At 36.9% G+C, this 16,365-nt stretch overlaps 1 protein-coding gene across 1 annotated transcript in view; it reads right to left on the bottom strand.

Moving 5' to 3' along the window:
• The window catches only part of LOC307134966 (brain-enriched guanylate kinase-associated protein), a 37,578-nt gene that overhangs the window by 8,332 nt on the left and 12,881 nt on the right, over positions 1-16,365 (bottom strand). Inside the window, exon 3 of the mRNA XM_079831072.1 lies at positions 3,407-3,568. Coding sequence (XP_079687198.1) covers positions 3,407-3,568 — 162 coding nt within the window. The remainder of the gene's footprint in view (positions 1-3,406; positions 3,569-16,365) is intronic.

Here is a 16,365-nt window from a genome sequence, read left to right as displayed (position 1 = left end):
AAATGAGATAGTAGCACATTACTGCCATGGATATTCTGTATCATAGCAACCAAAGTATCTCTGGAAAAACGCTTGCAAAGCGCTTTCAAGCGGCACCAGTGGGCCATTTTTAGAAGAGCATCAGGCTTTTTTTAGCTGGCTAAAAATGCTTTGGTGGACACACAATAAGTGAATATTTATTATTCGGCATATGGCCAATTATTCTATTTAGCATTTATGCAATATGCTGGAGCCAAACCGGAGAACGAAGTCCAGAAGACTCCACAACGTTCCTCGACACGTAAATTGCATTGTAACTCATGGGCTGGGATTATGCTAATTATGAACTATTTACGAATGTTTGACATTTTTTAGTATACACACATTTAACTACAGAATCTGTGGTATGCGAAGCGTTTGTGAATCTGGAGGAGAGTTTTCGTAATGGTCCATTTTACCCGCAAATTACTCAGAATTTGCTCGTATATTTACTTAAGTTTCATGAATGAGGCCCAATGTGCGAGGCCCAAAATCCGGACGTACTACATCTGCCATGTTGGCTTTGTTATGTGACCTACAATGTCAGTTCTCATTTCGATCATCGATAGATCTCAAAAACGAGTACTCGAGTACTCGGGGGCAGGGCATGTGCAGGGGGCGGGGCATGTCTGTCATTGAGATAATGAAAATACTGTTACAAAAATGGTTGTTGACATACAAACGTGACATGAAAACAGGTATATGAAAACATGAACATATAAAACAAAAAATAACTGCTAGATTATGATGAATAAATGTCTTTGAAAAGTCAATAATATCTAGCATTGCATTTGAGCTGAAACAGTGAAATACACCACCCTGCAGAGCTTGCAAGCTGGTTAATAAACTCAACCAAACGTACCCTATATCAGATTAATATTAACCTATTACAACTTAAATCAACACAAACGGACGTGAATGCTCACGTGAACTTCAGCGTGCTAGATTTTACAAGCTAGTTTGAAACAGAACATTTGAATGCGCTCTTCCCAACAACGCTGATACATGGACAACGAATTCACACAGAAACAACATTTTATTAAAAACGTGTTCTTATTATAATGCTATGATTGCCTCTGCACATCATGCACTTAATTTTATTATTCATGATCGCAGTGTTTACAGACATCACTGTGCGTTTTCGAACTCATAACGAAAAACAGCTTTAAATAAACTAGGTCTACTGTTAAAAAATACGAAAACAGTATAGCAGTGCTGCATTACTAATATCAATGATTCTGAGAAAGAAATAGCCTATCTGAAAAGAATATGACCATCTCTAAACCATATTATAATGTCGAGCATTAATGCATTTGAGCTGAAACTGAAGAATGAACAACAGCCGAGTGAACAAGAATGAAAGAAAAACTGACAGTACTATAGGCGCTGACAGATTGGCGCTGCACATCTTGCAATAACCATTTAATGATCAGTGATTCCAGACATCACTGCAGTGCACGCCTCAGTTTCACTTTATTTCGCCGCGGTCAGGAGGCATGCTGTATAACGCTAACCAATCAGACCTCAGGTACCGCGCAAAATGACGCAATAACCAATAAAAAAGAGACAATTTTTTTTTAAAGTCAGGGCGATCATCGTTCTCATGATCGATGGTCGCTGTCATGTTCGAGTAGGCCTACTCGATTACTCGACCACTGTTGCCCATCCCTAACGGTTATTGGGTTATTTACCCACTTTTTGCCTACTGTTTATGAATACGAAAAATTCAGACATACTATTAATTTCACGTCACGTTTTTCGTCTACTATAGTAGGGAAGCAGGCATATTCGTACACAGTGTATGCTTTGTGTTTTGACTAATATAAAACCATACTGTGAGAGAAACATGAAATTAAAGACTAAATCAAATAGCTTTTCACACCACAGAATTAACCTTAAAGGTCCCATGGCGTGGATTTTTTAAAATTATTTTATAATGTTTCCTGATGTGTACTTATATTGTTAGTATGATTTTTACATCATAAAATGTCATAATTTAGAAATAAAAGGCATTTTTCTATTCTGATATTAGCCCTCTGGCTTGAATGCTCTGTTTCAAGGGGTGTGTCTGCTGTGAGACTTCAGTGAAAACGCCCACTGTTGTGATTGGCTGACATCTTTGCATTTAAAATGAGTATTAGATTATGTGGTGGAGGGGGCGTGGTTTAGCGAGGTCTGCAGACTGCAAGACAATCACTGCCAGAGAGAGAGAGAGAGAGAGAGAGAGAGAGAGACGGACTTGTAGACCAGACGGAGAGCTCTGGAGAAAGATTGCTGAGAAAAGTTATATTGTACCGAGTTGTGAGTGCTGGGAGCGCAAGTTTTTGTTTGTATCTGAGAGTTCTGAATAAACACGAGTCCCAGTCATGCCGACCCTGTCTTCTTCCACCTTATTCTATGAACATGTGGAACCCCTCTCGAATACTTTTACTAAGTTTTTTTTTACCATTACAGCTGTCGAGCATTATTTTTAGATATTTTCCCATCACAAGGCTGCAGTGACGAGCATTGAGTACACAGACAGTCTGTTGATCGCGTGAATGCAGTGATCTCGTCATTACAACGCTATTTTTCTCACGAAATGCTTTCATCACAACTAACAGCAAACACGACATCGATATGAATACAGTAAGAGCTTTGTTGTGCAGCGAAAGTTACGGCAGTTTGGGCAAGTGTGCAGATACACTCGCGAGTGTGATTCACAGCTCCGAACATTATAAAGAGAGAGTTCTTTGATCGCTAATCTAGCATCTTATCACAATTGAAGTAACAGATTTGTTTCATGCTACTAAGAGAAACGATGTGAAGTTGATCGTTTAGTCACTGGCTTGATTCACGGATGCATAAACGATTTAGAAAGAAAGTCTGTGTGAACTTGAATATTTAGCTAGTCATCAGAAATCACTGATCCCAGATCAGGCATTAATGAACACTGTTACTGACTGTTTGTGGCGGTGCTGTCGAATCCATATCGTAAAAGCCTGTGCTGACATTGCGAGTAAAATAAACAATCAATTTTCTCCTAATTCTCTGGGCGGGCAAAGCAGAGGAAAGGGAGGTAACGTTTTCCCGTATGACGGCATACAGGGAAGATTCCAGATCGGCTCGTCTGAGCTCTCATTTTCTCAAAGGCAGAGCAGGACACCCAGAACTCGGTTTACACCTATCAAAATTTCTAACATGGGGACCATATAGGGGAACTCATATTAATGTTAAAAAAACTCGCTGTAAAGAAATTTTCATGCCATGGGACCTTTAAAGTTAAGTCATTTTTATAGTGATGAATTTAAATAGATGCTAACGCTAACATACTGCCATGTTCTTTTGCTACACTCAAAAGTATGGTGGATGATTTAAAGCCAGATGCTATTGTGTACACTCTACTTACCGGCGTAATTTGTCTGTGAACTTGTCGAGCTCCTCCTGAGCTCGGCGCAGCTCAGTCTCCAGGTACTGCCTCGTGGAGTCAAACTCGCGCTCTAAAAGCTCCAGCTTATGAGTGGTGTAGGAGAGACGCTTCCGCAGGTCTTCCTTCTGTTCCTGCAGAGAGCTACATATAGATGCGCATGTGATTACATTCACTTCAGTGACAAAATCTGACAAAAATAGTCCCTGAATCCTTTCTACATGGATCAGGCAAAGATTCAGGATCAATAATGGGAATGTAAAAAACAAAACTTGAGAAAATTGAGAAATTAATCTCAGCAGAACCTCTGTTTGGGCCAGTTTTATGGATGTATTTTGCCGTATTTTCACTGACGTGATCAATAACTGTCATACAACCCACTGATCACATTTAGCGTGACTCAAACCAACTCGTGTCAAGAGTGCTTTGATAAATCAGGTTTACTGATCTTTTTAATCCCCAACACTCTCCCCCCCCCCCCCCCCCATTTCCCACATTGATCCTTAGTCACATGACCAATGGCATGTTCAGACGGTCTATTTATAGATCAAACACACAAGCGGGGATGGTGAGAGAGATGGATGGAACCTACCAAACACAGCTTTTTACGCTACGTAAGAGAACCACTGACAGCTCTTAATGGCTTAGTATTGACGGACAGATGTGTGGTGAGAGGTAATGACTTTTCTGGCTGCGGCTTTGAGCATGCCACAAACCAAAGCTTGATCAGACGGTCAGACAACACGTGTCTGAAGCGGTGAGAATGTAACACGTCTGAGAGATAAATGTACTGACAATCGATACACACATGTATTTGGAAGCGAGCACACACGCAAGACCACACACACTTATTCTCAGCAGGCCACATGTACAGCAGAACACACACCGCACAGTTTCACACACTATTATCACTAGTGCTGCTTCAATAGAGACTAGAGGAAAAAAAAGGGTGAAAAAAGCATTGCATTAAGCCAAAGCATTAAGCCAGACTTAAAATGAAAGCTGAATTCCCTTTACAAAATATAGTAAGCTGGTACCATGGTAATATTATCATAAATAATTACAATATTCATATATCATGTTATTCATAAGAAATTAATAAGAAATGTCTTCTTCTAAGAAATGTCAAAGAACACTGTGGTAATAATATACTTTGTGTTTGCAAGTGAGCTGCTGAATTAAAAATAAACAAACATTTATAAAGTTAAATAGTAAAAACTAACTATTCTGAATAATTGCAAATAATCACATGCAACATTAAAATAAAAAATTTGCAATCATAAATTGTAAATTAATGTAATTTATATTTAACATTTAAGCCATATATAAATATTTTTCAATATAAAATAACTAATATATATATATATATATATATATATATATATATATATATATATATATATATATATATATATATATATATATATATATATATATATATATATATATATATATATATATATATATATATATATATATATATATACACACACACACACACACGTATAGTTTTTATCATTCATTAACCATTTTAGAACATAATATTTAACTTTTAATTTAAAGGTGCACTGTGTAAATTTTAGCGGCATCTAGCGGCGAGGTTGCGAATTTGAGGTTGGCCGACACAGGACAAAGATGTTGTCATCTGAGACAGCACAGAGTAGCTAGCGATCTGTAGAGCTGTTTGTCCGTTTAGGGCTTCTGTAGAAACCCATTGGCGGCACAAATGGCGTCTTCACTGTAAGGGGACCTGCAGTGTATGTAGATAGAAATGGCTAATTTTAAGGTAATTAAAACATAACGTTCATTATTTAAGGTCTTTATACTCTAAAAAATGTGGGTTGTTTTAACCCAAATTTGGTAGCCTAGAAATCTAGATGCACCCTAGCGGCAGCAAATGTAATTTGCAGCCAGGGTCGTCTAGCAACTCTCTGTTGGCTTGCGATCTGGAAAAACCAAACTCTAGATATGCCAATCACATTGTGTTTGGAGTCGGTGGGCGGGCTTAACATAATTATGGCAGAGTTGCGGCATTTCCGCGTGCTACTTTTAAACAAAGAAGCTGGCGAACAGCGGTCTTTCGAATCGGCTTTGGCCACGACTCTGGAAGGCTTGGAGTTAAGCTTTTCTTTGAGAAAAGAACGGCACTGAAGTCATTCTAAAAAAAGGAATATTGCCGACCGGATACGGCAAAAGTTGAATCAATCAACTAGCTCTGCTTCACCTTCTTCGTTTCTCTGGTTGGTTGTAGCGCTGTCCTATTGCGTGCAGAGGGAATTTGAAAGACAACCGTTTATACCGCCCCTCGGATTGAGCCCTGCCAATGGTGAGTTTTCAACATCTTGATGTGGGTCTGGCTTGTCAGGCTGCAAATTTGGGTCAAATGTGGACAAACCCAACCGTTGGGTTAAAAATTAAATTTGTAAATTTGACCCAACAACTGGGTTTGTCCATATTTGACCCAAATTTGGGTTGAAACAATCCAGCATTTTTAGAGTGTATACACCACTGAAAACATAGTTGCATTTCTGTCAATAGATCTTCATAAATATTACACACTGCACCTTTAAGTGAACCTATAACAATATTCACATAAACCTATAATGTCCCATTTATATTGTGCAATGTATAAATATGTATTTGATTTGACATTTTCTTTCACATGTGGTAGTTTATGTGAGAATTAACCAGCGAAAATAAACATATCAGAATGGATATGCAAATTGTGTCATGTTTCCAGCAAAAACAGCTTTCATTATCACACAGTGAATTTGCAAGCCTGCTTATGATTAACCTGTGGAGGCACAAAAGAGAAATATGAAATAAATTTAGAAAATATATTGAAACTGTCCAAATTATTAAAGGATCTCAAAACAACTGAACGACTTCAAGGCAGACAAGCTTGTCAATTTTTTTTTCCTCTCCAGTCAATATTTTTCAGGGGGATTAAAAAAGATATACCCTTTCCTAATATATGCCATTGTACTTTTGACTCGAAACCTGGCAGTTACTGACACATAGTGTGGCAACTACCCGGACTCTACTTCATATGAAGGAGACAAGATGGAGGTAAGTATATGTCTACACTGATCAGAGTCTGTATATTAAACTGCATGATTTGTGTTGGTTCGTGTATTGGTTTACTGATTTCTTTAAACAGCCCTATTTAGCGAACTAATAACACTTCCATAGTCACAAGTGGATTGGAGAGCATGATTATCATACTGTATGTAGTGTGTACAATAGCACATTCATTGGTCAACACTTGTAGCAGCAGCACTCATGATGGTAAAGGTGGAACCAATCTGTCACAGCACTCGACGGATGCACATGGTTGATGGGATGACTGTGGTGGGCGGACGACGGGGTTGAGAGAGCATCTTACCTCTTTTTCTGATGTTTACAACCATTTCGAGAGGTTTTAAGGGCGGTTTTCCCAATATATATCTTTTTCATGGTTTTTCGCAGTAGGCACCCTCTCATGAGGGTCTGTGTATAAATTCTCCGCTCCCTATCAGGGATTCCACTTATTCCTGCTTGAGTCTGAGGTTACTTTTCCCATGCAGTCCTGACAGACCGCTGGAGATCCTGCCAACAGAGCAAAGAGAGTGCCGGGTGGCGCTTGCAATCATATAACAAAATAATAGCGACAGCAATTAAGAAAGTGTCATCAAACTTGCGATTCATCTTGGAGCTTCATGCATGCGAGAATGAGCGCACAGCGACAGGCCTAATTAACCTCTTTGGGCCGATGCCACTGCGCTGATGTTTCGTGTGACTGGGGGTCCCTCACACAAGTGCATTCGTGAGCAACGAGATGAATTAAGGTAGGAACGTGCTGAGACAGCTTGCGACTTCATCAAATAAACATTCACATGCACAACCTTCTGTGCATGTAGATCCGCCTAGTTAATCTATAGAGCACTGCAGCTTGGGGAATATATACTGCACATTTATGACACTTTCCACTAATAGGGTTCGAAACAATGCCCGAAACTCTCAAAATGTTGAAAGGAGGTGCTTCAACTTCAGAAAAGGATTGTCAACTGCACCAAATCTTAGATGAGCTGTTGTATTTATTTTCTATGAGGTTTGAATTTTTTGCGATGCTGTTACTAAAATTTGGGTTATCAAAATTAACAAAACATTTCTAAATACAGTTTAATACCCCCCCTTAAAGTGTTTTGTTATAAACATTAAATAAAATCTTTTAGGTTGTATGGTATATATTTTTTTATGAAGTTTGAAATTTTTGCGACCCTATTACCAAAATGTTGGTTCCCCAAATTAACAAAACGTGTCTAAATACAGTTACCCTGATAAGGGTGTTTTTTGTTATAAACATTAAATAAAATCTTTTAGGTTGTATTGTATTGATTTTTTTATGCGGTTTGAAATTTTTGCAACCCTGTTACCAGAATTTGGGTTACCAAAATGAACAATACATATCTAAATACAGTTTGATACCCTGATTAGGGTGTTTTTTGTTATAAACATTGTAAATACAGTTTACACAATTTTATAAACATTAAATAAATAAATGATAAAATAAACACACACACAAAACTATGGGTTATTGAGTGATTGTATGGAGGTTGTGAATACATTGAATTCAATGTATTCACAAATTAATCACACATTTCTGTAAATAATTGCAAACAATCACATTAATACAACATTAAAAATTGCAATCATAGATATAATTTTACATTGAATTGTAAATTAATGTAGGCCTACTGTAGGAACATCATATTTTAATTTATATTTAACATTTAAGCCATGCTAGTTAATAGATACAGATAAATAGATCATCTAAGATAGTTTAAATTAAAAAACAAAACGAACAAACAAACATGGTATTTGTGTCACAATCATGTCCTGTTTCATAGTCATGTTCTTTTTAGGGTATGTTTACACGACAACAGTGTACTAAAAAAGGAAAAGGTTTTCCTTTTTCACGTTCAGATGACAAAATTGTCAAAACAATCCTCGTTCACACAGATCTGTGAAAACAACTAAAAACACTGTATTATTCATGCCAGGCCAGTAGTTGGCGATGTAACTTTGTAAAAAACCACTACACACTAATGACTGTACATGCTATACACATGAGCATGATGTCACCATTTTCACAAATTTGAGCTTCTGTAGTTTATGATATCATTTTCAAAAACGTGCACTTTGAAACACATTTTCAGGCCCCCAAAATGCCGTTGTCATGTAAATGAACAGCCAAAACGCATACAAAGTTTTCAGTTTTTAGCTGAAAGGCGGTTTTGTGTAAATGGCCACTCAGTTCTTGTTCACTCGTTACCATGGTTTCTGATTAGTTCCACACCTGTTCCTTGTCCTTGTCTAGTTTAAGTTGTTTTCTACATTCCAGACATCTCGGAATTTGGATTTTTCCCACCTCATTCTTGGAAATAACATCTGGATTGTCACTCAAAATCAGCAGCAAGATGCGTCATTTGACGTCACTTCCAAGATGTCGGCAAGTTCTGCTTCCAATGAGCATAAATGTAAAAACAAACTTTAACATTAGACATTAGGTGTATGTAATAACACCTTTGTTTTTGGTTTTCGTCAACTGATTTCAAAGCGATTTTATGTTGTTTTTATTCTGTTTTTGCCATAATTGACACAAAAACGCAAAATGTTCTCGTTGTGTCGCAGTAACATCATGTGGTCAACATGTGAACATGACGTCTGATTTCCTGGAAGTGGGACATTTATTCCAATGTCAAACCTCATCTGCAGCATTAGTTCTGTGTTAACGTCAACATACACTATATTGTTAAAAGTTTTGGGACGGCTGTCTTTACATGCACATGAACTTTAATGACATCCCATTCTTAATCTGTGGGGTTTAATATGGAGTTGGCCCACACTTGTAGTTATAACAGCTTCAACTCTTCTGGGAAGGCTTTCCAAAAGGTTTAGGAGTGTGTTTATGGGAATTTTTGATCATTCTTCTAGAAGCGCATTTGTGAGGTAAGGCACTGATGTTAGACTCTAATTCATCCAAAAGGTGTTCTATCGGGTTGAGGTCAGGACTCTATGCAGGCCAGTCAAGTTCCTCCACACCAAACTTGCTTATTCATGTCTTTATGACCTTGCTTTGTGCACTGGTGGGCAGTCATGTTGGTACAGGAAGGGGCCATCCCCAAACTGTTCCCACAAAGTTGGGAGCATGAAATTGTCCAGAATATATTGGTATACTGAAGCATTAAGAATCCCTTTCACTGGAACTAAGGGGCCAAGCCCAACCCCTGAAAAACAACCCCACACCATAAACCCCCTCCAACAAACTTTACACTAGGCACAATTCAGTCAGGCAAGTGGTCAGGAGTGGTCAGACTCGTCCATCGGATTGCCAGACAGAGAAGCGTGATTCATCACTCCAGAGAACACGTCTCCACTGCTCTAGAGTCCAGTGGCGGCGTGCTTTACACAACTGCATCCGACGCTTTGCATTGCACTTGGTGAGGTAAGGCTTGGATGCAGCTACTCGGTCATGGAAACCCATTCCATGAAGCTCTCTACACAGTGTTCTTGAGCTAATCTGAAGGCCACATAAAGTTTGGAGGTCTGTAGCTATTGATTCTGCAGAAAATTGGCGATTTCTGCGCACTGTGCACCTCAGCATGTGCTGACCCTGCTCTGTGATTTTACGTGGCCTACCGCTTCGTGGCTGAGTTGCTGTTGTTCCCAATTGCTTCCATTTTGTTATAATATTGACAGTGGAATATTTAGTAGTGAGGAAATTTCACTAATGGATTTATTGCACAGGTGGCAAACTATTACAGTACAACACTTGAATTCACTGAGCTCCTGAGAGTCTGCATGCCTAGGTGCTTGATTTTATACACCCTGTGGCCATGGAAGTGATTGAAACACCTGAATTCAGTGTCCCAATACTTTTGGCAATAAAATGTATATGTGAATATGTAGTGTTTGCCCCGTGTTTAAAGTTATCTTTAATGCTGATCCTTCTTCCGTCACACTCTGTTTTGGATTAATCTACACACAAATGGGATATTAATTTTTTATTTATTTGTTTATTTAATCAGGGAAAATACACATTAATAATACAGAAAATATGTAAAGTTATGATGTTATGAAGTTATGATATCACATGTTCCCAACTCAAAAAAGAAAACTTAGTTAAAACACTACAATGATGAAAAATATTTGGCTTTTCATCTAAGACCTTAAAGGCCTGTTCACACCAAGAACGATAACTATAAAGATAACTATATTAGTGTCCACACCAGCAGACAATATCATTCTGTTTATTCTAATCGTAACTTTAAATGCTCAAGCTCATTACAGCAGGATGGATTCTGATTGGCTGTCAATGTTTTTATCATTCATCAGCTGGATAAAATTGTTCTGAAAGTGATTCCAACGATATTGTTTCTCTGTGCCGTTATTGTTATCGCTGTGGTGTGAACTCTACTATTCTTTAACACTGAGAATGATTTTTAGAACAATATATTTATTGTTATCTTTACAGTTATCATCCTGGGTGTGAACGGGCCTTAAGAGCTTGTTTATAAACTTTCAAATGGTTTAAGTTTGTGTCCAGGTAGTCATACAATAGGCTATGCGATATGTGGAAAAATTCATAAACTGCTGCTTCCTTGTTCAAACTATTTCTAATAAATCTAAAATTGGCTAAATTAAATTTCACTGTGTTAACAACTTTATGGGCATGTTTTTTTAAAAGAAAGCTGAGAATCTATTATTATTGCTAAATATTTAAAATCATGTATGACCCTGGATAAACACTTCTGCTTTTACATCATCATTTGTCCTTTTAGTAAAAATATATAAATAAATAAAAAACATTCAAACAGTTTTCTTGACATTAAGATGTAAACATGAATTTATATGCAGCCTGTTGCTGACTTTTTGCATTTACATACAAAACAACATCATCAGCATACATTTGACAAATAACATCAGAGGGGCAGACATTTGGTAAATCATTTACATACATACCATACTAAACAACATTGGACCTAAGATAGATCCTTGTGGGACTCCAATATTAGAATACAAATATTCTGATGTTGTATAACCCTTACGCATGTTTTTTTTTTTTTTTCTATTTTCTATTTTCTAAATATGATGTAAACCACATTATGGACTCAACTGAAAAATTTCAATGACATAACCTAGAAAGCAAAATATTATGATTTACAGTCTCAAAAGCTTTCTGAAAATCCAAAGAATACAGCACCAACTATACCTCCTTTATCCATCTTTGATTTGATTTGATTTGACAGCATAAAACCCTATTTCAACCTATTCATGGAAAGTGCCTTATACAGTTTTTAATTTTTTTGACCAAATACTCTGAATAAAAGCCATAATTTTCCCTGTTTTCCTGTCCCTATTTCCATCTTGTCCATCGGGTAAGGATGGAGAGATTGTTTGCAACGATTGATTATGCATTTCTCTTTGGTTTCCCCCACCTCTGACTCATCGCACACTCACTTTTTTTCTCTCTCCCATCTGAATCACTGCAGGGCGTCAATATAACACATCTTCCTAAATCCTCCCCCACGAACATTTACCACATCACGAGGGGCAAGTATACTCCCACAGCAGGCCATGGAAGTCAATGCGTCTTATATCACGAGGGGCTGCATCCACTGCATTGGCTGCATTTGATCTTTCGGAAAGAGCTGCTGACATTTTAGAGGTGCGAGGGGAGGGAATGAAAGACAAGTGGAGCTGGAAGATTAGAGGGGCAGGAGGAGTGAGACGGAAGAACGGAATGAGTGCGACAGAAAAACGAGAGGTGTGAAACGGCCTCTCATATCACCTCCACTTTGTATTCTGAGCTTATCAACGCAGGGAGATAATCTTCCAGGAAACCCCCTCATCACAGACGCACACATTGCTGCATAGACATAGACCCGAAAATGCACCAAACACTCATGGATCAACTAAACAACAGTCAGACTGTCTGAGTTCAAAGTCAACATGGCATCAAAATGGACCAAATATACAATTGGATCTCATATGATAAACACTAATAACATTAATTACATTAACACTAATAATATTTTTTGTGGCAAAAATGTTTTCAACATAAACAACATATTTCCATTTTTTTTCTGTACTATGGATGTCAATAGGGACCAGAAACAGTTTGGTTACCGACATTCTTCATGTATGTTCAACAGAAGTCAGAATTTAAAGGTAAAGTTCACCCAAAAATGAAAATTACCCCATGATTTACTCACCCTCAAGCCATCCTAGGTGAATAAAACTTTATAAAGAGAAATATCTAGCTTCCTCCAAAGCACCTTCCGTAGTCAACTTATGGAAAAAGCGTAACTTGTGACGCATGACGTCAGATGTAGTGTAAGCGTTTTGAACTGCGAGAGGCGTTACACTTTCTTCGTAAGTTGAATACGGAAGGTGGTCTGGAGGAAGCTAGATATTTTACTTTACTTTAAGGTTTTAAATATCGATATTTTTCTTACACAAACACATCGAATCACTTCAGAAGGTCTTTATTAACCCCGTGTTGATTACTTTTATAATGGATGGATGCACTTTTTTGGGCTTCAAATTTTGGGCTGCCATTCACTGCCATTATAATATTTGGATTAGCCAGGACATTTTTTAAATATAACTCAGATTGTATTCATCTTAAAGAAGAATGTACACCTAGGATGGCTTTAGGGTGAGTAAATCATGGGGTAATTTTCATTTTTTGGGTGAGCTATCCCTTTAAGAAACATTTCTTATTATTATCAATGTTGAAGTAAATAATAATATTTTTGTGGAAAATGTGATACATGTTTTTCAAGATTATTTGATGAATAGAATGTTTAAAAGAACAGCATTTTAAAACAAAATTGAAATAGTTTGTAACATGTATTTACTGTCACTTTCATCTGTTTATTGTTAAATAAAAGTATTAATTTCTTAAAACAAAACAAAAATCGTACTGATCCCAAACTTTTGAACTTGTGGTTCACTTCGAATTTTACATAACCAGAAATTACAGTAATTACATTTCAGTAAAGCAGGCAGTAAAGGTTCACTAACTTAGAGAGTCTGATTCAAACTGCTAACTCATGAGTGAGTTTGAGTCTTTTTCTTGAATATTTTTGCATGATTCATTAAAATGAATCTGTGCAGAATTGGATCGTTTGTTTGTGAATTGGATGGTGCATGCGTCCATTGTTCTGTGCATAAAACACTGCAGCAAACTCTGTGAAATTATATCACAGCGTGAAACCATATATGAATGAACACGTTATCCCTACCGTCAGCAGCGGTAGGCAGGTATATTTAAAATTATTGTTGCACATTTTTTTAATTTTTGATGCGTTTGCGGTAATGGGTTTATTACTTGCAAACTGTAGTTCATTACTGAATACAAATTACATGATAAAAAATTGTAGTTAGTAACGTAATATATTACATTACTATTGCACATTTTAGGATCAGGCTTCTTTTTAATTACTTTTAGTTTACTTTTGGGTTACACTGACTCAAATAAGTACTGAGTAATATTAATTAACTACATGTACTTAGGTCTACTATAGAGTTACTGCTAAGGTTAGGGTTTGGTTTAGGGTTAGTTACTTGTAATTATGCATAATTTACTGTTATTGCTATAGTAAGCACCGAGTAACGAGTAACTACATCACCTTAAATAGAGTGTTACCTATACTTTTGCTCTAACTTGTTTATAACATTGATGGTATAATTGATAAAAAATACAGATAAAAATTTTTTTTCAATTCTTTTATCAATTTACTGCCATTTTGTGAACATTAATTAATCATGTAATCAATCATTTAATTATTTTCCTGTAAAGCTGCTTTGAAACAATCTGTGTTGTATAAAGCGCTATATAAACAAATGTGGCTTAACTAGTAACTGTCGTCTGACTATATGTAGTCAGTTACTACCCACACTGTGCATTTGTAACCATTTTAATTGCAGTCAGGACCTATTTAATATCTCACATTCATGGTCTTAAAACGTATGATTCACGTAATTCAGAAGAAAGAAAGAAGAAAACAAGTTTTATGTGGAAAAGCTTTCTAAAGGAAAGTTTCTCATAATTGTAATGCAATTTTTTTTTTCGCCAGACATTAACAATTAACATTAAGAAATAGCCAAAGCAGCATAGATAAATAGCTATTTATGCATTATTTCAGTATACTGTTTTAGTGAATACAACCTAGAGCTTCAGTCTCCACATTCCCGGCCAAAAATCCTCCTCAAAAGTCAAGACGGAAGTACTCCTCCACAATCAACTGTAAACTCGTATTCAGGTCTGGCTCCTTTCTGGCATGAAACGCCCACTTTTTACAATGCACTCAATTCCCAATGGATACAATCATGTCCTGCCCTACATTTTTTTCTCATTGAATGTTCATATTATGGAAGTACAACCATTTGTGAATGCCATTTCATTCTTTAAAAAGAAAAGCCGATAACTCACACAAGACACACTGGAACAATCCAGTCATTTATCTGCACTGACTTGATTTGTTGTTACTCTCGCTGTCTTTCTCGCCTCTATCTCTCACTCTCACTTTCAATCTCACATCATCCCTCCTTCCACCAGCCACCCACTTGCAAACAGCGGGGAATAATTATGGCTTAAGTGGATTATGCGGCCTGCAGATGGCAGATAAACGAAAAGAAGAAGAATCAGGACAGTCTATCCGGGCAGAATTGAGGATGAGCAACGGAAATCTGATGGGTGGAATGGGATTCCAAAAAGCTGCAGCAACACGTTGCACCGAGGGCCATGTTAAAATGTGTCACGGTGCCCAGCAAATCAACTGGGAGTCATTTTTGCTGTGGGATTGAGATTCATTTTTGTGCAAAATTGCTTAAATTAGGATAGGAAAGTTTTGTGGGACGTCATCTTGTCATGACACAGAATGATAATGGGTTGTTTCGTCCCAGAGGAAAAATGGTTTTCATCAATGGCTAATGCCTACGGTTTGGTATATTTTCAAAATGGGGTACTATGGCGTTTACACGACATCATTTTCAAATAAAAACTTTTTATGCATTGTGGCCATTCATTTACAAGAGAACAGCGTTTTGACGTCCTGAAAACGCAAACTTTTGAATACTGGTTTCGAAGTGCAAGCTTTTGAAAACAATATCGTTATCATCTCTGTGTAAACTACAACAACGCACATTTCATGCACATACACGTTCATTGTGTAGGCGCATAGTGTTTCTTTACAAAGTGACATCACCAACTACTGGCCTGGCAGCATATTACAGCACTTTTAGACATTTTCTCGAATCCATGTGAACAGGGATCATTTTGACAACAATTTTGACAACTTTTCAAAAACGCAAAGGATGGTGGACAGCTCCAGTGTTGGGTAAGTTACTAATTACATCTTCAACAGTGCAATAAGACCATTTTGACATTAAATGTTGATGTTAAATCCACTATTGTGTTCTATAGTCTATACAGTATTTAATGCAATTACATCAGAAGTATCTGTAATTAAATTACAGACAAATTGAGAGTAATCCCTTACTTTTTCATGGGAAAAGTAATTCAATTACTTAGTAATTAATTACACCCAACACCGGACAGGTCATATCAGCAACTCATAAGGAACATGTCTTGATCATATTTCACACCCAAAATCGAAACACAAAAAATGTATACTATATAAATGGCTTACATTAAATTACTTAAATTCTTAAAATAATTTAATATAAATTACTTTCATGAACACGTCAAACTAATGACAATTTTAAAAAATCCCAATGTTCCTTAAAATATGAATAATCTTTCATTGTTATTACATTTGGTGTGAAATACAAGCTGTGCATGTTCTTGACAGTTTTGTTAGATTCAACCATTTCACTGATGTACACATTCCTCGTATTTTTAAACAAATGAAAATACAAATGCACACACC

Source organism: Gobio gobio, assembly GCF_949357685.1.
Source record: "Gobio gobio genome assembly, chromosome: 12".
NCBI lineage: Eukaryota > Metazoa > Chordata > Actinopteri > Cypriniformes > Gobionidae > Gobio > Gobio gobio.
Note: the sequence above shows the minus strand (reverse complement) of the source record. Positions and strands in the feature narration are given on the sequence as shown.